Below are 24,561 nucleotides of genomic sequence, written 5' to 3'. Positions count from 1 at the left end.
TCTTTTCATTGCTTATGGTTATGATATGTGTTGTTCGTATATAGAAGGTTGTTTTTTGCTTAGATGTTAAGCAATATTGACATTGTGTATAGTTATATAAGCTTTGTTGCTTTTTGGTTTGGATTATTGGGCAACAATTCAATGTATATTGTATGTCCTATTTTTATGAGTTTTACCATATTTTTGTAATGTATGATGCAATTTTTCTTAAGAAAAGATAGCAGTATATACATGGGGCATTATACCCAGGTGCAGCAGTATATACATGGGGGCATTATACACAGGTGCAGCAGTATATACATGTGGGCATTATAAACAGGTGCAGCAGTATATAAATCGGGGCATTATACACAGGGGTGGAGGCTAGTAGGGAGAAGGGTAGGACGCAGGAATGGGAAGAGAGTATGGTGGTGGAGGGAAGTAAGGAGAAGGGTAGGAAACAGGAATGGGAGTGAATATGATGGTGGAGGGTAGTAGGGAGAAGGGTAAGAAGCAGGAATGGGGAGAGAATATGGTGGTGGAGTGTGGTAGGGAGAAGGGCAGGAAGCATGAATGGGGAGAGAGTATGGTGGGGAGGGTAGTAGGGAGAAGGGTAGGAAGCAGGAATGGGGAGAGAGTATGGTGGTGGAGGGTAGCAGGGAGAAGGGTTGGTAGCAGGAATGGGGAGAAAGTGTGGTGGTGGAGGGTAGTAGGAAGAAGGGTAGAAAGCAGGAATGGGTAGAGAGTATGGTGGTGGAGGGTACTAGGGAGAAGGGTAGGAAGCAGGAATAGTTAGAGAGTATGATGGTGGAGGGTAGTAGGGAGAAGGGTAGGAAGCAAGAATGTGGAGAGTGTATGGTGATGGAGGACAGTAGGGAGAAGGGCAGGAAGCAGGAATGGGGAGAGAATATGGTGGTGGAGGGTAGTAGGGAGAAGGGTAAGAAGCAGGAATGGGGAGAGAGTTTGGTGGTGGAGGGTAGTAGGGAGAAGGGTAGGAAGCAGGAATGGGGAGTGAGTATGGTGATGGAGGGTAGTAGGGAGACAGAAGGAATACAGGGTTCTGGGGAGAGTACGGTGGTCAGGCCAGTAGAGAGGGCTAGAATAGAGGATTGAGGTGAGAGTATGGTGTAGAGTGTATTAGGAGGAAAGTTATGATGCAGGTATGAGGAGAGAATAGGGTGGCAGGGGTAGTAGGATAAAGAGTAGAATACAGGAGTAAAGAGTGAGTAAGGTAATAGAGGATAGTAGGGATATAGAAGGAATGCAGGGTTGAGGAGAGCGTATGGTGGCAGGGGTAGTAGGTAGAAGGGTAGAATGCAGGAGTGAGGTAAGAATATGGTAGTAGGGGTAGTAGGGAGAAGGATAGAATACAGGAGTGAAGTGAAAGTATGGTGGCAGAGGGTAGTAAGGAGACAGAAGGAATGCAGGAGTAAGGCGAGAATACGGTAATAGAGGATAGTTGGGAGACAGAAGGAATGCAGGGATGAGGAGAGAGTATGGAGGATAGTAGGGAGATGGGTAGGAAGCAGGAATGGGGAGAGAGTATGGTGGTGGAGGGTAGTAGGGAGAAGGGTAGCAAACAGGAATGGGGAGAGAGTATGGTGGTGGAGGGTCGTATGGAGTAGGATAGGAAGCAGGAATGGGGAGAGAGTTTGGTGGTGGAGGGTAGTAGGGAGGAGGGTAGGAAGCAGGAATGGGACAAGTATGGTGGTGGAGGGTAGTAGGGAGAAGAATAGGAAGCAGGAATGGGGATAGAGTATGGTGGTGGAGGGTAGTAGGGAGAAGGGTAGGAAGCAGGAATAGTTAGAGAGTATGATGGTGGAGGGTAGTAGGGAGAAGGGTAGGAAGCAAGAATGTGGAGAGTGTATGGTGATGGAGGACAGTAGGGAGAAGGGCAGGAAGCAGGAATGGGGAGAGAATATGGTGGTGGAGGGTAGTAGGGAGAAGGGTAGGAAGCAGGAATGGGGAGAGAGTTTGGTGGTGGAGGGTAGTAGGGAGAAGGGTAGGAAGCAGGAATGGGGTAAGTATGGTGGTGGAGCGTAGTAGGGAGAAGAGTAGGAAGCAGGAATTGGGAGAGAGTGTGGTGGTGGAGAGTAGTAGGAAGAACGGTAGGAAGCAGGCGTAGGGAGAGAGTATGGTGGTGGAGGGCAGTAGGAAGAAGGGTAGGAAGCAGGAATGGGGAGTGAGTATGGTGATGGAGGGTAGTAGGGAGACAGAAGGAATACAGGGTTCTGGGGAGAGTACGTTGGTCAGGCCAGTAGAAAGGGCTAGAATGGAGGATTGAGGTGAGAGTATGGTGTAGAGTGTATTAGGAGGAAAGTTATGATGCAGGTATGAGGAGAGAATAGAGTGGCAGGGGTAGTAGGATAAAGAGTAGAATACAGGAGTGAAGAGTGAGTAAGGTAATAGATGATAGTAGGGATACAGAAGGAATATAGGTTTGAGGAGAGAGTATGATGGCAGGGGTAGTAGGGAGAAGGGTAGAATGCAGGAGTGAGGAAAGAATATGGTAGTAGGGGTAGTAGGGAGAAGGATAGAATACAGCAGTGAAGTGAGAGTATGGTGGCAGAGGGTAGTAAGGAGACAGAAGGAATGCAGGAATAAGGCAAGAGTACGGTAATAGAGGGTAGCTGGGAGACAGAAGGAATGCAGGGATGAGGAGAGAGTATGGAGGATAGTAGGGAGATGGGTAGGAAGCAGTAATGGAGAGAGAGTATGGTGGTGGAGGGTAGTAGGGAGAAGGGTAGCAAACAGGAATGGGGAGAGAGTATGGTGGTGGAGGGTAGTAGGGAGAAGAGTAGGAAGCAGGAATGGGGAGGGAGTTTGGTGGTGGAGGGTTGTAGGGAGAAGGGTAGGAAGCAGGAATGGGGCAAGTATGGTGGTGGAGGGTAGTAGGGAGAAGAGTAGGAAGCAGGAATGAGGAGAGAGTGTGGTGGTGGAGAGTAGTAGGAAGAAGGGTAGGAAGCAGGAGTAGGGAGAGAGTATGGTGGTGGAGGGCAGTAGGAAGAAGGGTAGGAAGCAGGAATAAGGAGAGAGTATGGTGGTGGAGGGTAGTAGGGAGAAGGGTAGGAAGCAAGAATGGGTAGTGAATATAGTGATGGAGGGTAGTAGGGAGACAGAAGGAATACAGGGTTCTGGGGAGAGAATGCAGGAGTGAGGTGAGATTATGGTGGTAGAGGGTAGGGAGACAGAAGGAATGCAGGAGTAAGCTGAGAGTATGGTAATAGACGGTAGTTGGGAGACAGAAGGAAAAAAGGGATGAGGAGAGAGTATGGTGGTGGAGGGTAGTAGGGAGATGGATAGGAAGCAGGAATGGGGAGAGAATATGGTGTTGGAGGGTAGTAGAGAGAAGGGTAGCCAACAGAAATGGGGAGAGAGTATGGTGGGGGAGAGTAGTAGGTAGAAGGAATGGGAGAGAGTATGGTGGTGGAGGGTAGTAGGGAGTAAGATAGGAAGCCAGAATGGGGCAAATATAGCGGTAGATGGAAGGAGGGAGAAAGGTAGGGAGCAGGAATGAGGAGAGAGTATGGTGGTGGAGGGTAGTAGGGAGAAGGGTAGAAAGCACGAATGGGGAGAGAGTATGGTGGTGTAGGGTAGTAGGAAGAAGGGTAGGAAGCAGGAATAGGGAGAGAGTATGGTTGTGGAGGGTAGTAGGGAGAAGGGTAGGAAGCAGGAATGGGAGAGAGTATGGTGATGGAGAAGGGTAGGAAGCAGAATGGGAGAGAGTATGGTGGTGAAGGGTAGTAGGGAGAAGGGTATGAAGCAGGAATCGGAGAGAGTATGGTGATGGAGAAGGGTAGGAAGCAGAATGGGAGAGAGTATGGTGGTGAAGGGTAGTATGGAGAAGGGTATGAAGCAGGAATGGGAGAGAGTATGGTGATGGAGAGTAGTAGGGAGAAGGGTAGGAAGCAGAATGGGAGAGAGTATGGTGGTGGAGGGTAGTAGGGAGAAAAGTAGGTAGCAGGAGTAAGGTGAGAGTATGATGGTAAAGGGTAGTAGGGAGACAGAAGGAATACAGGGTTTAGGTGAGAGTACGGTGGTCAGGCTAGCAGAGAGAGGTAGAATGGAGGACTGAGGTGAGAGTATGGTGGTAGACTGTATTAGGAGGAAAGTTATTATGCAGGTATGAGGAGAGAATATGGTGGTAGGGGTAGAAGGAAAAGGTAGAATACAGGAGTGAGGAGAGCATATGGTAATAGATGATAGTAGGGATACAGAAGGAATGCAGGTATGAGGAGAGAGTATGGTTGTAGGGGTAGTAGGGAGAAGGGTAGAATGCAGGAGTGAGGTGAGAGTATGGTGGTAAAGGGTAGTAGGGAGAAGGGTGGGATGCAGGAGTAAGGTGAGAGTAAGGTGGTCAGGCTAGTAGAGAGGGGTATAATTGAGGACTGAGGTGAGAGTATGGTGGTAGAGGGTAGTAGTAGGAAGGTTATAATGCAGGTATGAGGAGAGAATATGGTGGTAGGGCTACCCTTACGCATAGTATCGGCATCTGTATTCATAGTACAGCCACCCGTGCTCATAGTACCAGCACCTTTATTCATAGTACCAGCACCTTTATTCATAGTACCAGCACCTTTATTCATAGTACCAGCACCTGTATTCATAGTACCAGCACCTTTATTCATAGTACCAGCACCTTTATTCATAGTACCAGCACCTTTATTCATAGTACCAGCACCTGTATTCATAGTACCAGCACCTTTATTCATAGTACCAGCACCTTTATTCATATAGTACTACCATCCTTACTCATAGTACCGCCACCCTTCCTCATAGTACCAGCACCTTTATTCATAGTACCAGCTGCTTTATTCATATAGTACTGCCATCCTTACTCATAGTACCAGCACCTTTATTCATAAATGTACTGCCACCCTTATTCATAGTACCAGCACCTTTATTCATATAGTACTACCATCCTTACTCATAGTACCGCCACCCTTCCTCATAGTACCAGCACCTTTATTCATAGTACCAGCAGCTTTATTCATATAGTACTACCATCCTTACTCATAGTACCGGCACCATTATTCACAGTACTGCTACCCTTACTCATAGTACCGGCACATGTATTCATAGTACTGCCACCCTTCCTCATAGTACCAGCACCTTTATTCATAGTACTGCCACCATTACTCCTAGTACCGACACCTTTATTCATAGTACTGCCACCCTTACTCCTAGTACCGACACCTTTATTCATAGTACCAGCACCTTTGTACACTCGATGAACAGATATCCATCCGGTTCTGAATCAGGGCCATTTCCTTTGAGCTCACCCTCTGCTCCTTTCCAAAGCGGTGATGATCACTAGTAAGTGGTCAGTGGGAATTAGCCGTCAGTATCCAGTAGGTGCTGCTGTTGTGCTTACCCCACACATACCCATAGGTAAGTGGTGGCAGGTGGTGGTGTAGGAATCTGGTGGTGCCAGTCACTGAATCTCTCATGGCACAGTAGGAGGAGTCAGTAATAGGTAGCTGCTGACGGAAGTGAGGAACCCCTATACCACACCAGTGTAAGCCTGTAATAAAAGATGTGGGAGCGCTTCAGTGGGCTATGGTGCACGTGTGCCGTGGTGGAGAGAAAGCAGGGAGCGCTCGTTTGGTTGCGTGGCGCGACTTCCGGGTTTTCGGGGCTTCCGGTTGCATTCTACCTATTAGTTCTGGTCACCTGATGCGTTTCTCCGCCTCTTTGGACAGCAGTTTCTTCAGAGGTATATATATATATATATATATATATATAGGTGGAACGCAGGTGGAATGCAACTGGAAGCCGGAATCCCCGAAAACCCGGAAGTCGCGGCATGCGACCAAACGAGCGCTCCCTGCTTTCTCTCCACCACGGCACACGTGCACCATAGCCCGCTGGAGGCAGAGACTGCCACTGAGCGGGAGGAACAGTAGGGTAAGAGCAACCCAGGGTTGAGTACTGCAAATATCAGCCATTTACAAACACTATATTGACAGCTAACATAGGCTGCTACTAACAAGCGGTGCAAAACGTGGACCAATCCATGACTGTGGGTTAATGCATTAAACAGCTAAAGACAGTTATAATTTAAAGACAAGTAAGAGGGTTACGTATAATACCACCCACACCGAAAGACTGTACCATCACCTAACAGACTCTCTGTGAATTGCTACTAACCAACGGCTTATGCATGCATTCTCTCTGACATGCATATATCACACCAGCTGGTATAATATTAATTGCTGTGCACAGATTTGGAAAAATATATTTTAATTTTATACTAATTTTTATTGTTGTGCTTGTGGAGATTATGGAATTATAGTTTATACTGCTAGCATATTGCATGTTTTATAACAAATATTATAAATAAATATGATAAATAGTAGTCTTTCTAGTTGAGGATATTCAGATCCTCATTGTGTGGGCTGCCATATGAGTATTGATTTTGAAATATTTATATGATTGTATTTTTAAATGTAGTAATAAAATCTATTAGCGCCCACTTTATTACCTTTTTAAGCCTGTAATAAAGCCCTTCCGGTCCCAGATGTTTTGCAAAATGAGATTTGTGGACCCCAGTGTTTAATCCCCTTATAGTCCATGGCAGAAGTGTAATGTGCTGGGTGGTGCGTGTTCTCATATTGGCACTGCCAAACGATGGCTTGGTGAGCCCATAACTTCTATACCTATTTCATTAAATTAATGTCATCAGTTAATTGCAGAAGAATTACTGACGTTTCATTAGAGTTATTTTATTGTTTACAAGAAAAAGTCAGCAGTTAAGTGTCATTTCCAAACCCGCCATAGCCTATCTTCTCCCACTACTGTTGTCGCAGCATTACCATCTCCCTCTAGATTGCTAGCTCTCACGCCCAGGGAGGGCCCCCTCTCTACCATTTCCTTTACAACTTCATATGAATGTGCTCTTTTTTCTGCATGATTTATTACTGTATTTTATGATTTCTTGCTACAAGTTTTGTGGCACCTTACATACACACAATAGTGACCACACGGCACACACACAACAAAATGACTGTATGGAATGCTGCCACCCTGTGGTTGAGTACAGTCAGTGCAGCGCTGCGTAGCTCAACTGTCATTGGGTATTGAATAGTTTGCAAGTGTTTATATCTCTCTTCATTAAATACGTTTGTTTTACATATTAAATAATGTAGCACTACAGAGACAATAGGGTGCAACAAATCAATTTACTATAAAATAGATGTAGACAGGTCAGGATATACAAGGGGTGGTTGGGGGGAGATTGGGCATTCATGGGACATAACACCTACAGGATAGGAGGACAGTGATGGAGGACCTTCGGCAGTGTGGGAATCCACTTGAGTTCTTCGTGTCCCATTACTTGGCTCCATCTTTGCAGTACACACAGCTTGGCTGGGTGCCCCAATGGAAACCAATGCTGTGTATGACAGAGGAGTACCGGCCACTCACGTACCGGAGTACAGAGCCTTCATACAGAGGGAAGTCGTTGAAGCTATTGCCCGAGGGTTGGCCAAATTTAAGGACTCTTCCCTTACTTGTCACAAAGACCAGCTCGTTAACGTAAGAGGCCACTTTCCCCGATGCCTGCGTGATGGTTTCTCCCCGATGCAGTATGACCTCAAGGAGAGTACCTGAGGGGTTCCCGTAATAGCTACCCCAGATGCCACCGTACTGCAGCTGGATGCTGGAGGAAGACATGGATGTAAAGGCATTAGTGGGAGAGATGCTCTGCAGGAAAGCGGTACGGGAGAGATAGGAAAGTCGGCAGAGGGCAGATTTGTGTGTGACACTTGCAGACTACTATAGAAACAGACACAGGCAGGAAAGTGATAAACAATGTGCAATTTATAGGGAAACAGTTTCCGAAAGGAGCAATACTCTGCAGAATCTCACCCTATGACGTGATTATGGTTTTCCCTCACTCGCAGGCCCGTTATTTGTCCATTCAGCTGGTCTGATGAGTAAGAGAAGGCAGTTCCTCCACCTGCGCCATACTCCCCTACGAAGGATGAGAGACGGGATTGCACTAGAAGGAGGAGAGAAAATTGATACAGTATATATATATTATATCCATTGCAGAGATGCTATGAGAGATACTTTCAGTGTACATTGGAACAATGTATGGTGACCCAATGACCCAGCAGGCTCTGATACCTTCTGACCAGCATATTGTTAGCACTATAGCCTACATCTCCCTACCTGTGGCCGGGAGGCAAGCAAGGAGGAAACAGCAATTCCTGCATTTATGTTTCTCCCCAAGACTTGCCCTCTACAGCAGTGTTTCCCAACCTCGGTCCTCAATGCACACTAAGGGCCAAATGTAATAGGGTCTGAGTTTATTGTGTGGGACAAACTCACCCCCACCTCAAAAAAACATATAAAAAAAATACAAATTCAAATACAAATCAAAGGTTCCCCCATAGACTTCAATGGTGGGAATCCTCCATTAAAGTCAATGATGGGAACCACTACATTGTATCTAATGATGGGACCCACAAGGTTGGTCTCTTGTAACCTTGCTATTCCCATCATTGGATATAATGTAGTGGTTCCCGCCATTGAAGTCTATGGTCTTTGATTGACAGTGTGGCTGCCCACAGCCAATCAGCAGACGCTCCTACTGAGAAGCCTGCTGATTGGCTGGTGAGTCTTATAATGACAGGACTCATGCGGGTTCCGTCATTCGTGTAGAGGAAGCGTATGTATGAACACATACACTTCCTCAGTCCGTCTTGGTTCGGATCTTGCAATTTGCCTACTAGAAATGAAGAGGATCGGATCTAGGAATAGGTGAGTATGGATTTTTTTTTTTTTACAGCTACTGTGGATTCTATTGGAGAAGAGGACGTGATCTACACAAGGAATAGGTGAGTATGTGTGAGTGTACTAAACTTTTGCTTTCATGGCGTGTGTCCCCTGTCTTTTTTTATAGTTATTTTACAGGGGAACTATAACAATCAGCAGGCCCTTCAATGACCTGCATGCTGGTACTTCTGGTTCTCCAAGTACCATCATGCGGGAAGGCTTGCTGGAACGTGTAGTCCTCCTGTAAAAAAATCAATATTATTTTACAAATCTCAAACTTGAATTCTATCAACTCAGCACCCATAGCCCACGAGTGCCGAGGCTAGCCCCTGGCTTCAACCATGGAAGGAGGGGTCTTTATTGGGGGGATCTCCACTTTCCCTGGAAACCCCACCCTGGATGACTAGTTAGGTGGGGGTAATGTTTTGGCCACGGGACCCTGTCAAGTGTGTCCCCTGGCTGTGGCATCACCCCTCTGCTAGTGGAGCCCTGTGCTGGTTCAAAAAATATGGTGGACACCTACTTTTTTTTCACCCTGTATTTTTAGAACCTGGACCGGTCCAAGAGCCCGGTGCTGGTTCTTAAAATTAAGGGGAACCCCAAGCATTTTTTCAGCCTGGATTTGAAGAAACAGGACTGGCTGAAAGAGTCCAGAGCTGGTTATGGTTTTTGGGGGCGATCCCAGGTCTTTTTTTAAACTTTTTCTTATCTTTAACAAACAGAAGTATGCACGGATCTCACTGATCTCTGCAGGCTTCTGTCAAACTCGCTTATACTGTAAATAGTTGGTTTATTTATAGGCAAATTTTTGGGAAAGTTTTATGTGCCAGTTTATAACTCGCATCCTATTAAATTGACCAAGTTCTATGTGAGTTTGGGCATTGCGAGTTGGGTTAGGGTTTGCATGCTCCAACATCCTATTACATTGAGTTCTAAAAATGGGTGAGTTTTGTGGTAAACACTGGTCACTGACATAGCCCAGAGGGATCTGTCGGGAGTTCTCCATGGAAAGCCACATGGGGTGAGAGTTAGGTTTAGGCTGTGGGGGGAGGATTGCGGTTAGGCTGCGGGGGGGCGGGGGATTAGCATTGGGCTGCAGGAAAGGAGGGTTAGGGGGTAAGGTGAGAGGGAAGACATACTTACCCCACCCCTCTTGGGATTCTCTACATCGAGATGCCGGTGTCAGTCATATGACCGCCGGTGTCCCATCCACAGGGATATCATATGCATTCCAGCCCAGACATTCGTTCTGATGTATAATCCAGATACTGCCCTTGTATTTATATGTTATGTTAGTCTCCCCAGTACCCATTAATATGTACACTGTTATGTACTGTACTGTGATAATCGTCACTCACCACTAGATGCCGCTGTAGATCCCAGCAGGAGACACAGACACATAAAAGCCAGCATCATGCAGGGGGAGCTGTGTCTGGTATTAGAGGAAGCTCAGTGATCCGAGAGGTATTACCTGGGAAAGTGAGGTACATTATTACATATATGTAAGCCATGTTACCTAGAGTATCAAAATTCATATACTGATGAGGGGGCGTTACCATTAGTCGCTGAGAGTGCCACCAGTCATATACTGATACTGAAGTGCTATATGCCATCACTGAGTATACTCCTCATATACTGATAATGGGATGTTACAACTAGTCACTGAGAGTACCACCAGCTAAATACTGATAATGAAGTATTACACTCCATCACTGACAGTACTATTACTCATATACTGTTAATAGGGACTTACAAGTGGTTATTGAAAGTACTACCAGTCATATACTGATACTGGGGTGTTAGAATAGAATAGCATGCCTTTACTGTCATTAACAAGCACCAACAAAATAATCAGGTAAAACAGACCGTATGATACAGCAAGCAGTATTACACCGCACGATACAGCAAGCAGTATTACACCGTATGATACAGCAAGCAGTATTACACCGCACGATACAGCAAGCGGTATTACACCGTATGATACAGCAAGCAGTATTACACCGTATGATACAGCAAGCAGTATTACACCGCACGATACAGCAAGCGGTATTACACCGCACGATACAGCAAGCAGTATTACACCGCACGATACAGCAAGCGGTATTACACCGCACGATACAGCAAGTAGTATTACACCGCACGATACAGCAAGCAGTATTACACCGCACGATACAGCAAGCAGTATTACACCGCACGATACAGCAAGCAGTATTACACCGCACGATACAGCAAGCAGTATTACACCGTATGATACAGCAAGCAGTATTACACCGTATGATACAGCAAGCAGTATTACACCGCACGATACAGCAAGCGGTATTACACCGCACGATACAGCAAGCAGTATTACACCGCACGATACAGCAAGCAGTATTACACCGCACGATACAGCAAGCAGTATTACACTGCACGATACAGCAAGCAGTATTACACCGCACGATACAGCAAGCAGTATTACACCGCATGATACAGCAAGCAGTATTACACTGCACGATACAGCAAGCAGTATTACACTGCACGATACAGCAAGCAGTATTACACTGCACGATACAGCAAGCAGTATTACACTGCACGATACAGCAAGCAGTATTACACTGCACGATACAGCAAGCAGTATTACACCGCACGATACAGCAAGCAGTATTACACCGCATGATACAGCAAGCAGTATTACACCGCATGATACAGCAAGCAGTATTACACCGCATGATACAGCAAGCAGTATTACACCGCATGATACAGAAGCAGTATTACACTGCACGATACAGCACGCAGTATTACACCGCATGATACAGCAAGCAGTATTACAGTGCACGATACAGCAAGCAGTATTACACTGCACGATACAGCAAGCAGTATTACACCGCATGATACAGCAAGCAGTATTACAGTGCACGATACAGCAAGCAGTATTACAGTGCACGATACAGCAAGCAGTATTACACCGCACGATACAGCAAGCAGTATTACACTGCACGATACAGCAAGCAGTATTACACCGCATGATACAGCAAGCAGTATTACAGTGCACGATACAGCAAGCAGTATTACAGTGCACGATACAGCAAGCAGTATTACACCGCACGATACAGCAAGCAGTATTACACCGCACGATACAGCAAGCAGTATTACACAGCAGGATACAGCAAGCAGTATTACACCGCACGATACAGCAAGCAGTATTACACCGCACGATACAGCAAGCAGTATTACACCGCACGATACAGCAAGCAGTATTACACAGCACGATACAGCAAGCAGTATTACACTGCACGATACAGCAAGCAGTATTACACCGCATGATACAGCAAGCAGTATTACAGTGCACGATACAGCAAGCAGTATTACAGTGCACGATACAGCAAGCAGTATTACACCGCACGATACAGCAAGCAGTATTACACCGCACGATACAGCAAGCAGTATTACACAGCAGGATACAGCAAGCAGTATTACACCGCACGATACAGCAAGCAGTATTACACCGCATGATACAGCAAGCAGTATTACAGTGCACGATACAGCAAGCAGTATTACAGTGCACGATACAGCAAGCAGTATTACACCGCACGATACAGCAAGCAGTATTACACCGCACGATACAGCAAGCAGTATTACACAGCAGGATACAGCAAGCAGTATTACACCGCACGATACAGCAAGCAGTATTACACCGCATGATACAGAAGCAGTATTACAGTGCACGATACAGCAAGCAGTATTACACCGCATGATACAGCAAGTAGTATTACACCGCATGATACAGCAAGCAGTATTACACCGCATGATACAGCAAGCAGTATTACACCGCATGATACAGAAGCAGTATTACACCGCACGATACAGCAAGCAGTATTACACCGCACGATACAGCAAGCAGTATTACACTGCACGATACAGAAGCAGTATTACACCGCATGATACAGCAAGCAGTATTACACCGCATGATACAGAAGCAGTATTACACCGCATGATACAGCAAGCAGTATTACACTGCACGATACAGCAAGCAGTATTACACCGCACGATACAGCAAGCAGTATTACACCGCATGATACAGCAAGCAGTATTACACCGCATGATACAGAAGCAGTATTACACCGCATGATACAGCAAGCAGTATTACACCGCAGGATACAGCAAGCAGTATTACACCGCATGATACAGAAGCAGTATTACACCGCATGATACAGCAAGCAGTATTACACTGCACGATACAGCAAGCAGTATTACACCGCACGATACAGCAAGTAGTATTACACCGCATGATACAGCAAGCAGTATTACACCGCATGATACAGAAGCAGTATTACACCGCATGATACAGCAAGCAGTATTACACCGCATGATACAGAAGCAGTATTACACCGCACGATACAGCAAGCAGTATTACACCGCATGATACAGCAAGCAGTATTACACCGCATGATACAGAAGCAGTATTACACCGCATGATACAGCAAGCAGTATTACACCGCACGATACAGCAAGCAGTATTACACCGCATGATACAGCAAGCAGTATTACACCGCACGATACAGCAAGCAGTATTACACCGCACGATACAGCAAGCAGTATTACACCGCACGATACAGCAAGCAGTATTACACCGCACGATACAGCAAGCAGTATTACACTGCACGATACAGCAAGCAGTATTACACTGCACGATACAGCAAGCAGTATTACACCGCATGATACAGAAGCAGTATTACACCGCATGATACAGCAAGCAGTATTACACCGCATGATACAGAAGCAGTATTACACCGCATGATACAGCAAGCAGTATTACACTGCACGATACAGCAAGCAGTATTACACCGCATGATACAGCAAGCAGTATTACACCGCATGATACAGCAAGCAGTATTACACCGCATGATACAGAAGCAGTATTACACCGCATGATACAGCAAGCAGTATTACACCGCACGATACAGCAAGCAGTATTACACCGCACGATACAGCAAGCAGTATTACACCGCATGATACAGAAGCAGTATTACACCGCATGATACAGCAAGCAGTATTACACCACACGATACAGCAAGCAGTATTACAGTGCATGATACAGAAGCAGTATTACACCGCACGATACAGCAAGCAGTATTACACCGCATGATACAGCAAGCAGTATTACACCGCACGATACAGCAAGCAGTATTACACCGCATGATACAGAAGCAGTATTACACCGCATGATACAGCAAGCAGTATTACACCGCACGATACAGCAAGCAGTATTACACCGCACGATACAGCAAGCAGTATTACACCGCACGGTACAGCAAGCAGTATTACACCGCACGATACAGCAAGCAGTATTACACCGCACGATACAACAAGCAGTATTACACCGCACGATACAGCAAGCAGTATTACACCGCACGATACAGCAAGCAGTATTACACCGCATGATACAGCAAGCAGTATTACACCGCACGATACAGCAAGCAGTATTACACTGCACGATACAGCAAGCAGTATTACACCGCATGATACAGAAGCAGTATTACACTGCACGATACAGCAAGCAGTATTACAGTGCACGATACAGCAAGCAGTATTACACTGCACGATACAGCAAGCAGTATTACAGTGCACGATACAGCAAGCAGTATTACAGTGCACGATACAGCAAGCAGTATTACACCGCATGATACAGAAGCAGTATTACACCGCACGATACAGCAAGCAGTATTACAGTGCACGATACAGCAAGCAGTATTACACTGCACGATACAGCAAGCAGTGTTACACCGCACGATACAGCAAGCAGTATTACACCGCACGATACAGCAAGCAGTATTACACTGCACGATACAGCAAGCAGTATTACACCGCACGATACAGCAAGCAGTATTACACTGCACGATACAGCAAGCAGTATTACACCGCACGATACAGCAAGCAGTATTACACCGCACGATACAGCAAGCAGTATTACACCGCACGATACAGCAAGCAGTATTACACTGCACGATACAGCAAGCAGTATTACACTGCACGATACAGCAAGCAGTATTACACTGCACGATACAGCAAGCAGTATTACACCGCACGATACAGAAAGCAGTATTACACTGCACGATACAGCAAGCAGTATTACACTGCACGATACAGCAAGCAGTATTACACTGCACGATACAGCAAGCAGTATTACTCCGCACGATACAGCAAGCAGTGTTACACCGCACGATACAGCAAGCAGTGTTACACCGCACGATACAGCAAGCAGTATTACACCGCACGATACAGCAAGCAGTATTACACCGCACGATACAGCAAGCAGTATTACACTGCACGATACAGCAAGCAGTATTACTCCGCACGATACAGCAAGCAGTGTTACACCGCACGATACAGCAAGCAGTGTTACACCGCACGATACAGAAAGCAGTATTACACCGCACGATACAGCAAGCAGTATTACACTGCACGATACAGCAAGCAGTATTACACTGCACGATACAGCAAGCAGTATTACACTGCACGATACAGCAAGCAGTATTACACTGCACGATACAGCAAGCAGTATTACACCGCACGATACAGCAAGCAGTATTACACTGCACGATACAGCAAGCAGTATTACACTGCACGATACAGCAAGCAGTATTACACTGCACGATACAGCAAGCAGTATTACACTGCACGATACAGCAAGCAGTATTACACCACACGATACAGCAAGCAGTATTACACTGCACGATACAGCAAGCAGTATTACACCGCACGATACAGCAAGCAGTATTACACTGCACGATACAGAAAGCAGTATTACTCCGCACGATACAGCAAGCAGTATTACACTGCACGATACAGCAAGCAGTATTACACCGCACGATACAGCAAGCAGTATTACACCGCATGATACAGCAAGCAGTATTACACCGCACGATACAGCAAGCAGTATTACACCGCATGATACAGCAAGCAGTATTACACCGCACGATACAGCAAGCAGTATTACAGTGCACGATACAGCAAGCAGTATTACACCGCATGATACAGCAAGCAGTATTACACTGCACGATACAGCAAGCAGTATTACACTGCATGATACAGAAGCAGTATTACACCGCACGATACAGCAAGCAGTATTACACCGCATGATACAGCAAGCAGTATTACACCGCATGATACAGCAAGCAGTATTACACCGCATGATACAGAAGCAGTATTACAGTGCACGATACAGCAAGCAGTATTACCCCACACGATACAGCAAGCAGTATTACACCGCATGATACAGCAAGCAGTATTACACCGCACGATACAGCAAGCAGTATTACACCGCATGATACAGCAAGCAGTATTACACCGCACGATACAGCAAGCAGTATTACACCGCATGATACAGAAGCAGTATTACACCGCACGATACAGCAAGCAGTATTACACCGCATGATACAGCAAGCAGTATTACACTGCACGATACAGCAAGCAGTATTACAGTGCACGATACAGCAAGCAGTATTACACCGCATGATACAGAAGCAGTATTACACTGCACGATACAGCAAGCAGTATTACAGTGCACGATACAGCAAGCAGTATTACACTGCACGATACAGCAAGCAGTATTACACCGCACGATACAGCAAGCAGTATTACAGTGCACGATACAGCAAGCAGTATTACACCGCATGATACAGAAGCAGTATTACACCGCACGATACAGCAAGCAGTATTACACCGCACGATACAGCAAGCAGTATTACACCGCACGATACAGAAGCAGTATTACACTGCACGATACAGCAAGCAGTGTTACACCGCACGATACAGCAAGCAGTATTACACCGCATGATACAGAAGCAGTATTACACTGCACGATACAGCAAGCAGTGTTACACCGCACGATACAGCAAGCAGTATTACACCGCACGATACAGCAAGCAGTATTACACTGCACGATACAGCAAGCAGTATTACACCGCACGATACAGCAAGCAGTATTACACTGCACGATACAGCAAGCAGTATTACACCGCACGATACAGCAAGCAGTATTACACCGCACGATACAGCAAGCAGTATTACACCGCACGATACAGCAAGCAGTATTACACCGCACGATACAGCAAGCAGTATTACACTGCACGATACAGCAAGCAGTATTACACTGCACGATACAGCAAGCAGTATTACACTGCACGATACAGCAAGCAGTATTACACCGCACGATACAGCAAGCAGTATTACACTGCACGATACAGCAAGCAGTATTACACTGCACGATACAGCAAGCAGTATTACACTGCACGATACAGCAAGCAGTATTACACTGCACGATACAGCAAGCAGTATTACACCGCACGATACAGCAAGCAGTATTACACTGCACGATACAGCAAGCAGTATTACACCGCACGATACAGCAAGCAGTATTACACTGCACGATACAGAAAGCAGTATTACTCCGCACGATACAGCAAGCAGTATTACACTGCACGATACAGCAAGCAGTATTACACCGCACGATACAGCAAGCAGTATTACACCGCATGATACAGCAAGCAGTATTACACCGCACGATACAGCAAGCAGTATTACACCGCATGATACAGCAAGCAGTATTACACCGCACGATACAGCAAGCAGTATTACAGTGCACGATACAGCAAGCAGTATTACACCGCATGATACAGCAAGCAGTATTACACTGCACGATACAGCAAGCAGTATTACACTGCATGATACAGAAGCAGTATTACACCGCACGATACAGCAAGCAGTATTACACCACACGATACAGCAAGCAGTATTACACCGCATGATACAGCAAGCAGTATTACACCGCATGATACAGCAAGCAGTATTACACCGCATGATACAGAAGCAGTATTACAGTGCACGATACAGCAAGCAGTATTACCCCACACGATACAGCAAGCAGTATTACACCGCATGATACAGCAAGCAGTATTACACCGCACGATACAGCAAGCAGTATTACACCGCATGATACAGCAAGCAGTATTACACCGCACGATACAGCAAGCAGTATTACACCGCATGATACAGAAGCAGTATTACACCGCACGATACAGCAAGCAGTATTACACCGCATGATACAGCAAGCAGTATTACACTGCACGATACAGCAAGCAGTATTACAGTGCACGATACAGCAAGCAGTATTACACCGCATGATACAGAAGCAGTATTACACTGCACGATACAGCAAGCAGTATTACAGTGCACGATACAGCAAGCAGTATTACACTGCACGATACAGCAAGCAGTATTACACCGCACGATACAGCAAGCAGTATTACAGTGCACGATACAGCAAGCAGTATTACACCGCATGATACAGAAGCAGTATTACACTGCACGATACAGCAAGCAGTATTACAGTGCACGATACAGCAAGCAGTATTACACCGCATGATACAGAAGCAGTATTACACCGCACGATACAGCAAGCAGTATTACACCGCATGATACAGCAAGCAGTATTACACCGCATGATACAGAAGCAGTATTACACTGCACGATACAGCAAGCAGTGTTACACCGCACGATACAGCAAGCAGTATTACACCGCACGATACAGCAAGCAGTATTACACTGCACGATACAGCAAGCAGTATTACACCGCACGATACAGCAAGCAGTATTACACTGCACGATACAGCAAGCAGTATTACACCGCACGATACAGCAAGCAGTATTACACCGCACGATACAGCAAGCAGTATTACACCGCACGATACAGCAAGCAGTATTACACTGCACGATACAGCAAGCAGTATTACACTGCACGATACAGCAAGCAGTATTACACTGCACGATACAGCAAGCAGTATTACACCGCACGATACAGAAAGCAGTATTACACCGCATGAGACAGCAAGCAGTATTACACCGCACGATACAGCAAGCAGTATTACTCCGCACGATACAGCAAGCAGTGTTACACCGCACGATACAGCAAGCAGTATTACTCCGCACGATACAGCAAGCAGTGTTACACCGCATGATACAGCAAGCAGTATTACAGTGCACGATACAGCAAGCAGTATTACACCGCACGATACAGCAAGCAGTGTTACACCGCACGATACAGCAAGCAGTATTACTCCGCACGATACAGCAAGCAGTGTTACACCGCATGATACAGCAAGCAGTGTTACACCGCACGATACAGAAAGCAGTATTACACCGCACGATACAGCAAGCAGTATTACACTGCACGATACAGCAAGCAGTATTACACCGCACGATACAGCAAGCAGTATTACACCGCACGATACAGCAAGCAGTATTACACCGCACGATACAGCAAGCAGTATTACACCGCACGATACAGCAAGCAGTATTACACCGCACGATACAGCAAGCAGTATTACACCGCATGAGACAGCAAGCAGTATTACACTGCACGATACAGCAAGCAGTATTACACCGCATGAGACAGCAAGCAGTATTACACCGCACGATACAGCAAGCAGTATTACACCGCATGAGACAGCAAGCAGTATTACACCGCATGAGACAGCAAGCAGTATTACTCCGCACGATACAGCAAGCAGTATTACACCGCACGATACAGCAAGCAGTATTACACCGCACGATACAGCAAGCAGTATTACACCGCATGAGACAGCAAGCAGTATTACTCCGCACGATACAGCAAGCAGTATTACACCGCACGATACAGAAAGCAGTATTACACTGCACGATACAGCAAGCAGTATTACACCGCATGAGACAGCAAGCAGTATTACACTGCACGATACAGCAAGCAGTATTACTCCGCACGATACAGCAAGCAGTGTTACACCGCACGATACAGCAAGCAGTGTTACACCGCACGATACAGCAAGCAGTATTACACCGCACGATACAGCAAGCAGTGTTACACCGCACGATACAGAAAGCAGTATTACACTGCACGATACAGCAAGCAGTATTACACTGCACGATACAGCAAGCAGTATTACACCGCACGATACAGCAAGCAGTATTACACTGCACGATACAGCAAGCAGTATTACACTGCACGATACAGCAAGCAGTATTACACCGCACGATACAGCAAGCAGTATTACACTGCACGATACAGCAAGCAGTATTACACTGCACGATACAGCAAGCAGTATTACTCCGCACGATACAGCAAGCAGTATTACACCGCACGATACAGCAAGCAGTGTTACACCGCACGATACAGAAAGCAGTATTACACCGCACGATACAGCAAGCAGTATTACACAGCACGATACAGCAAGCAGTATTACACCGCACGATACAGCAAGCAGTATTACACTGCACGATACAGAAAGCAGTATTACACCGCACGATACAGCAAGCAGTGTTACACCGCACGATACAGCAAGCAGTGTTACACCGCACGATACAGCAAGCAGTGTTACACCGCACGATACAGCAAGCAGTGTTACACCGCACGATACAGAAAGCAGTATTACACCGCACGATACAGCAAGCAGTATTACACTGCACGATACAGCAAGCAGTATTACACCGCACGATACAGCAAGCAGTATTACACCGCACGATACAGCAAGCAGTATTACACCGCATGAGACAGCAAGCAGTATTACTCCGCACGATACAGAAGCAGTATTACACCGCACGATACAGCAAGCAGTATTACAGTGCACGATACAGCAAGCAGTGTTACACCGCACGATACAGCAAGCAGTATTACAGTGCACGATACAGCAAGCAGTATTACAGTGCACGATACAGCAAGCAGTGTTACACCGCACGATACAGCAAGCAGTATTACACCGCACGATACAGCAAGCAGTATTACAGTGCACGATACAGCAAGCAGTATTACAGTGCACGATACAGCAAGCAGTGTTACACCGCACGATACAGCAAGCAGTATTACACCGCACGATACAGCAAGCAGTATTACACTGCACGATACAGCAAGCAGTATTACACCGCACGATACAGCAAGCAGTATTAAACTGCACGATACAGCAAGCAGTATTACACCGCACGATACAGCAAGCAGTATTACACCGCACGATACAGCAAGCAGTATTACACCGCACGATACAGCAAGCAGTATTACACTGCACGATACAGCAAGCAGTATTACACTGCACGATACAGCAAGCAGTATTACACTGCACGATACAGCAAGCAGTATTACACCGCACGATACAGAAAGCAGTATTACACTGCACGATACAGCAAGCAGTATTACACTGCACGATACAGCAAGCAGTATTACACTGCACGATACAGCAAGCAGTATTACTCCGCACGATACAGCAAGCAGTGTTACACCGCACGATACAGCAAGCAGTGTTACACCGCACGATACAGCAAGCAGTATTACACCGCACGATACAGCAAGCAGTGTTACACCGCACGATACAGCAAGCAGTATTACACCGCACGATACAGAAGCAGTATTACACCGCATGATAGAGCAAGCAGTATTACACCGCACGATACAGCAAGCAGTATTACACCGCATGATACAGCAAGCAGTATTACACCGCACGATACAGCAAGCAGTATTACACCGCATGATACAGCAAGCAGTATTACACTGCACGATACAGCAAGCAGTATTACACTGCACGATACAGCAAGCAGTATTACACCGCACGATACAGCAAGCAGTATTACACTGCACGATACAGCAAGCAGTATTACACTGCACGATACAGCAAGCAGTATTACACTGCACGATACAGCAAGCAGTATTACACCGCACGATACAGCAAGCAGTATTACACTGCACGATACAGCAAGCAGTATTACACTGCACGATACAGCAAGCAGTATTACTCCGCACGATACAGCAAGCAGTATTACACTGCACGATACAGCAAGCAGTATTACACCGCACGATACAGCAAGCAGTATTACACTGCACGATACAGCAAGCAGTATTACACTGCACGATACAGCAAGCAGTGTTACACCGCACGATACAGCAAGCAGTGTTACACCGCACGATACAGCAAGCAGTATTACACCGCACGATACAGCAAGCAGTGTTACACCGCACGATACAGAAAGCAGTATTACACCGCATGATACAGCAAGCAGTATTACACCGCACGATACAGCAAGCAGTATTACACTGCACGATACAGCAAGCAGTATTACACTGCACGATACAGCAAGCAGTATTACACCGCACGATACAGCAAGCAGTATTACACTGCACGATACAGCAAGCAGTATTACACTGCACGATACAGCAAGCAGTATTACACCGCACGATACAGCAAGCAGTATTACACTGCACGATACAGCAAGCAGTATTACACTGCACGATACAGCAAGCAGTATTACACCGCACGATACAGCAAGCAGTATTACACCGCACGATACAGCAAGCAGTATTACACCGCATGAGACAGCAAGCAGTATTACACCGCACGATACAGCAAGCAGTATTACTCCGCACGATACAGCAAGCAGTATTACACCGCACGATACAGCAAGCAGTGTTACACCGCACGATACAGAAAGCAGTATTACACCGCACGATACAGCAAGCAGTATTACACAGCACGATACAGCAAGCAGTATTACACCGCACGATACAGCAAGCAGTATTACACTGCACGATACAGAAAGCAGTATTACACCGCACGATACAGCAAGCAGTGTTACACCGCACGATACAGCAAGCAGTGTTACACCGCACGATACAGCAAGCAGTGTTACACCGCACGATACAGAAAGCAGTATTACACCGCACGATACAGCAAGCAGTATTACACCGCATGAGACAGCAAGCAGTATTACTCCGCACGATACAGAAGCAGTATTACACTGCACGATACAGCAAGTAGTATTACTCCGCACGATACAGCAAGCAGTATTACACCGCACGATACAGCAAGCAGTGTTACACCGCACGATACAGAAAGCAGTATTACACTGCACGATACAGCAAGCAGTATTACACCGCACGATACAGCAAGCAGTATTACACCGCACGATACAGCAAGCAGTATTACACCGTACGATACAGCAAGCAGTATTACACCGCATGATACAGCAAGCAGTATTACACTGCACGATACAGAAAGCAGTATTACACCGCATGATACAGCAAGCAGTATTACACCGCACGATACAGCAAGCAGTATTACACCGCACGATACAGCAAGCAGTATTACACTGCACGATACAGCAAGCAGTATTACACCGCACGATACAGCAAGCAGTATTACACTGCACGATACAGCAAGCAGTATTACACCGCATGATACAGCAAGCAGTATTACACTGCACGATACAGCAAGCAGTATTACACCGCACGATACAGCAAGCAGTGTTACACTGCACGATACAGCAAGTAGTATTACACTGCACGATACAGAAAGCAGTATTACACTGCACGATACAGCAAGCAGTATTACACCGCACGATACAGCAAGCAGTATTACACCGCATGATACAGCAAGCAGTATTACAGTGCACGATACAGCAAGCAGTATTACACTGCACGATACAGAAAGCAGTATTACACCGCACGATACAGCAAGCAGTATTACACCGCACGATACAGCAAGCAGTATTACACTGCACGATACAGCAAGCAGTATTACACTGCACGATACAGCAAGCAGTATTACTCCGCACGATACAGCAAGCAGTGTTACACCGCACGATACAGCAAGCAGTATTACACTGCACGATACAGCAAGCAGTATTACACTGCACGATACAGCAAGCAGTATTACACTGCACGATACAGCAAGCAGTATTACACCGCACGATACAGCAAGCAGTGTTACACCGCACGATACAGCAAGCAGTATTACACCGCACGATACAGCAAGCAGTATTACACCGCACGATACAGCAAGCAGTGTTACACCGCACGATACAGCAAGCAGTGTTACACCGCACGATACAGAAAGCAGTATTACACCGCACGATACAGCAAGCAGTATTACACCGCATGAGACAGCAAGCAGTATTACTCCGCACGATACAGAAGCAGTATTACACTGCACGATACAGCAAGCAGTATTACTCCGCACGATACAGCAAGCAGTATTACACCGCACGATACAGCAAGCAGTGTTACACCGCACGATACAGAAAGCAGTATTACACTGCACGATACAGCAAGCAGTATTACACCGCACGATACAGCAAGCAGTATTACACCGTACGATACAGCAAGCAGTATTACACCGCATGATACAGCAAGCAGTATTACACTGCACGATACAGAAAGCAGTATTACACCGCACGATACAGCAAGCAGTATTACACCGCACGATACAGCAAGCAGTATTACACTGCACGATACAGCAAGCAGTATTACACCGCATGATACAGCAAGCAGTATTACAGTGCACGATACAGCAAGCAGTATTACACCGCACGATACAGCAAGCAGTATTACAGTGCACGATACAGCAAGCAGTATTACACCGCACGATACAGCAAGCAGTATTACACTGCACGATACAGCAAGCAGTATTACACCGCATGATACAGCAAGCAGTATTACACTGCACGATACAGCAAGCAGTATTACACCGCACGATACAGCAAGCAGTGTTACACTGCACGATACAGCAAGTAGTATTACACTGCACGATACAGAAAGCAGTATTACACCGCACGATACAGCAAGCAGTATTACACTGCACGATACAGCAAGCAGTATTACACCGTACGATACAGAAAGCAGTATTACACCGCACGATACAGCAAGCAGTATTACACCGCACGATACAGCAAGCAGTATTACACTGCACGATACAGCAAGCAGTATTACACTGCACGATACAGCAAGCAGTATTACTCCGCACGATACAG

The 24,561-nt window shown here is 46.1% G+C and overlaps 1 protein-coding gene across 2 annotated transcripts in view; it reads right to left on the bottom strand.

Moving 5' to 3' along the window:
- Positions 1-7,149: 7,149 nt before the first annotated feature.
- The window catches only part of LOC134943934 (zymogen granule membrane protein 16-like), a 57,497-nt gene continuing 40,085 nt past the window's right edge, over positions 7,150-24,561 (bottom strand). For both annotated transcript variants that reach the window (XM_063932494.1, XM_063932495.1), the window contains exons 2-4: positions 10,119-10,231; positions 7,849-7,981; positions 7,150-7,639 (exon numbers count right to left, since the gene is read on the bottom strand). In XM_063932494.1, coding sequence (XP_063788564.1) covers positions 7,312-7,639; positions 7,849-7,981; positions 10,119-10,176 — 519 coding nt within the window. In that variant the 5' untranslated portion in view covers positions 10,177-10,231 and the 3' untranslated portion in view covers positions 7,150-7,311. The remainder of the gene's footprint in view (positions 7,640-7,848; positions 7,982-10,118; positions 10,232-24,561) is intronic.

Source organism: Pseudophryne corroboree, chromosome 7, assembly GCF_028390025.1.
Source record: "Pseudophryne corroboree isolate aPseCor3 chromosome 7, aPseCor3.hap2, whole genome shotgun sequence".
Taxonomy (NCBI): Eukaryota; Metazoa; Chordata; class Amphibia; order Anura; family Myobatrachidae; genus Pseudophryne; species Pseudophryne corroboree.
Note: the sequence above shows the minus strand (reverse complement) of the source record. Positions and strands in the feature narration are given on the sequence as shown.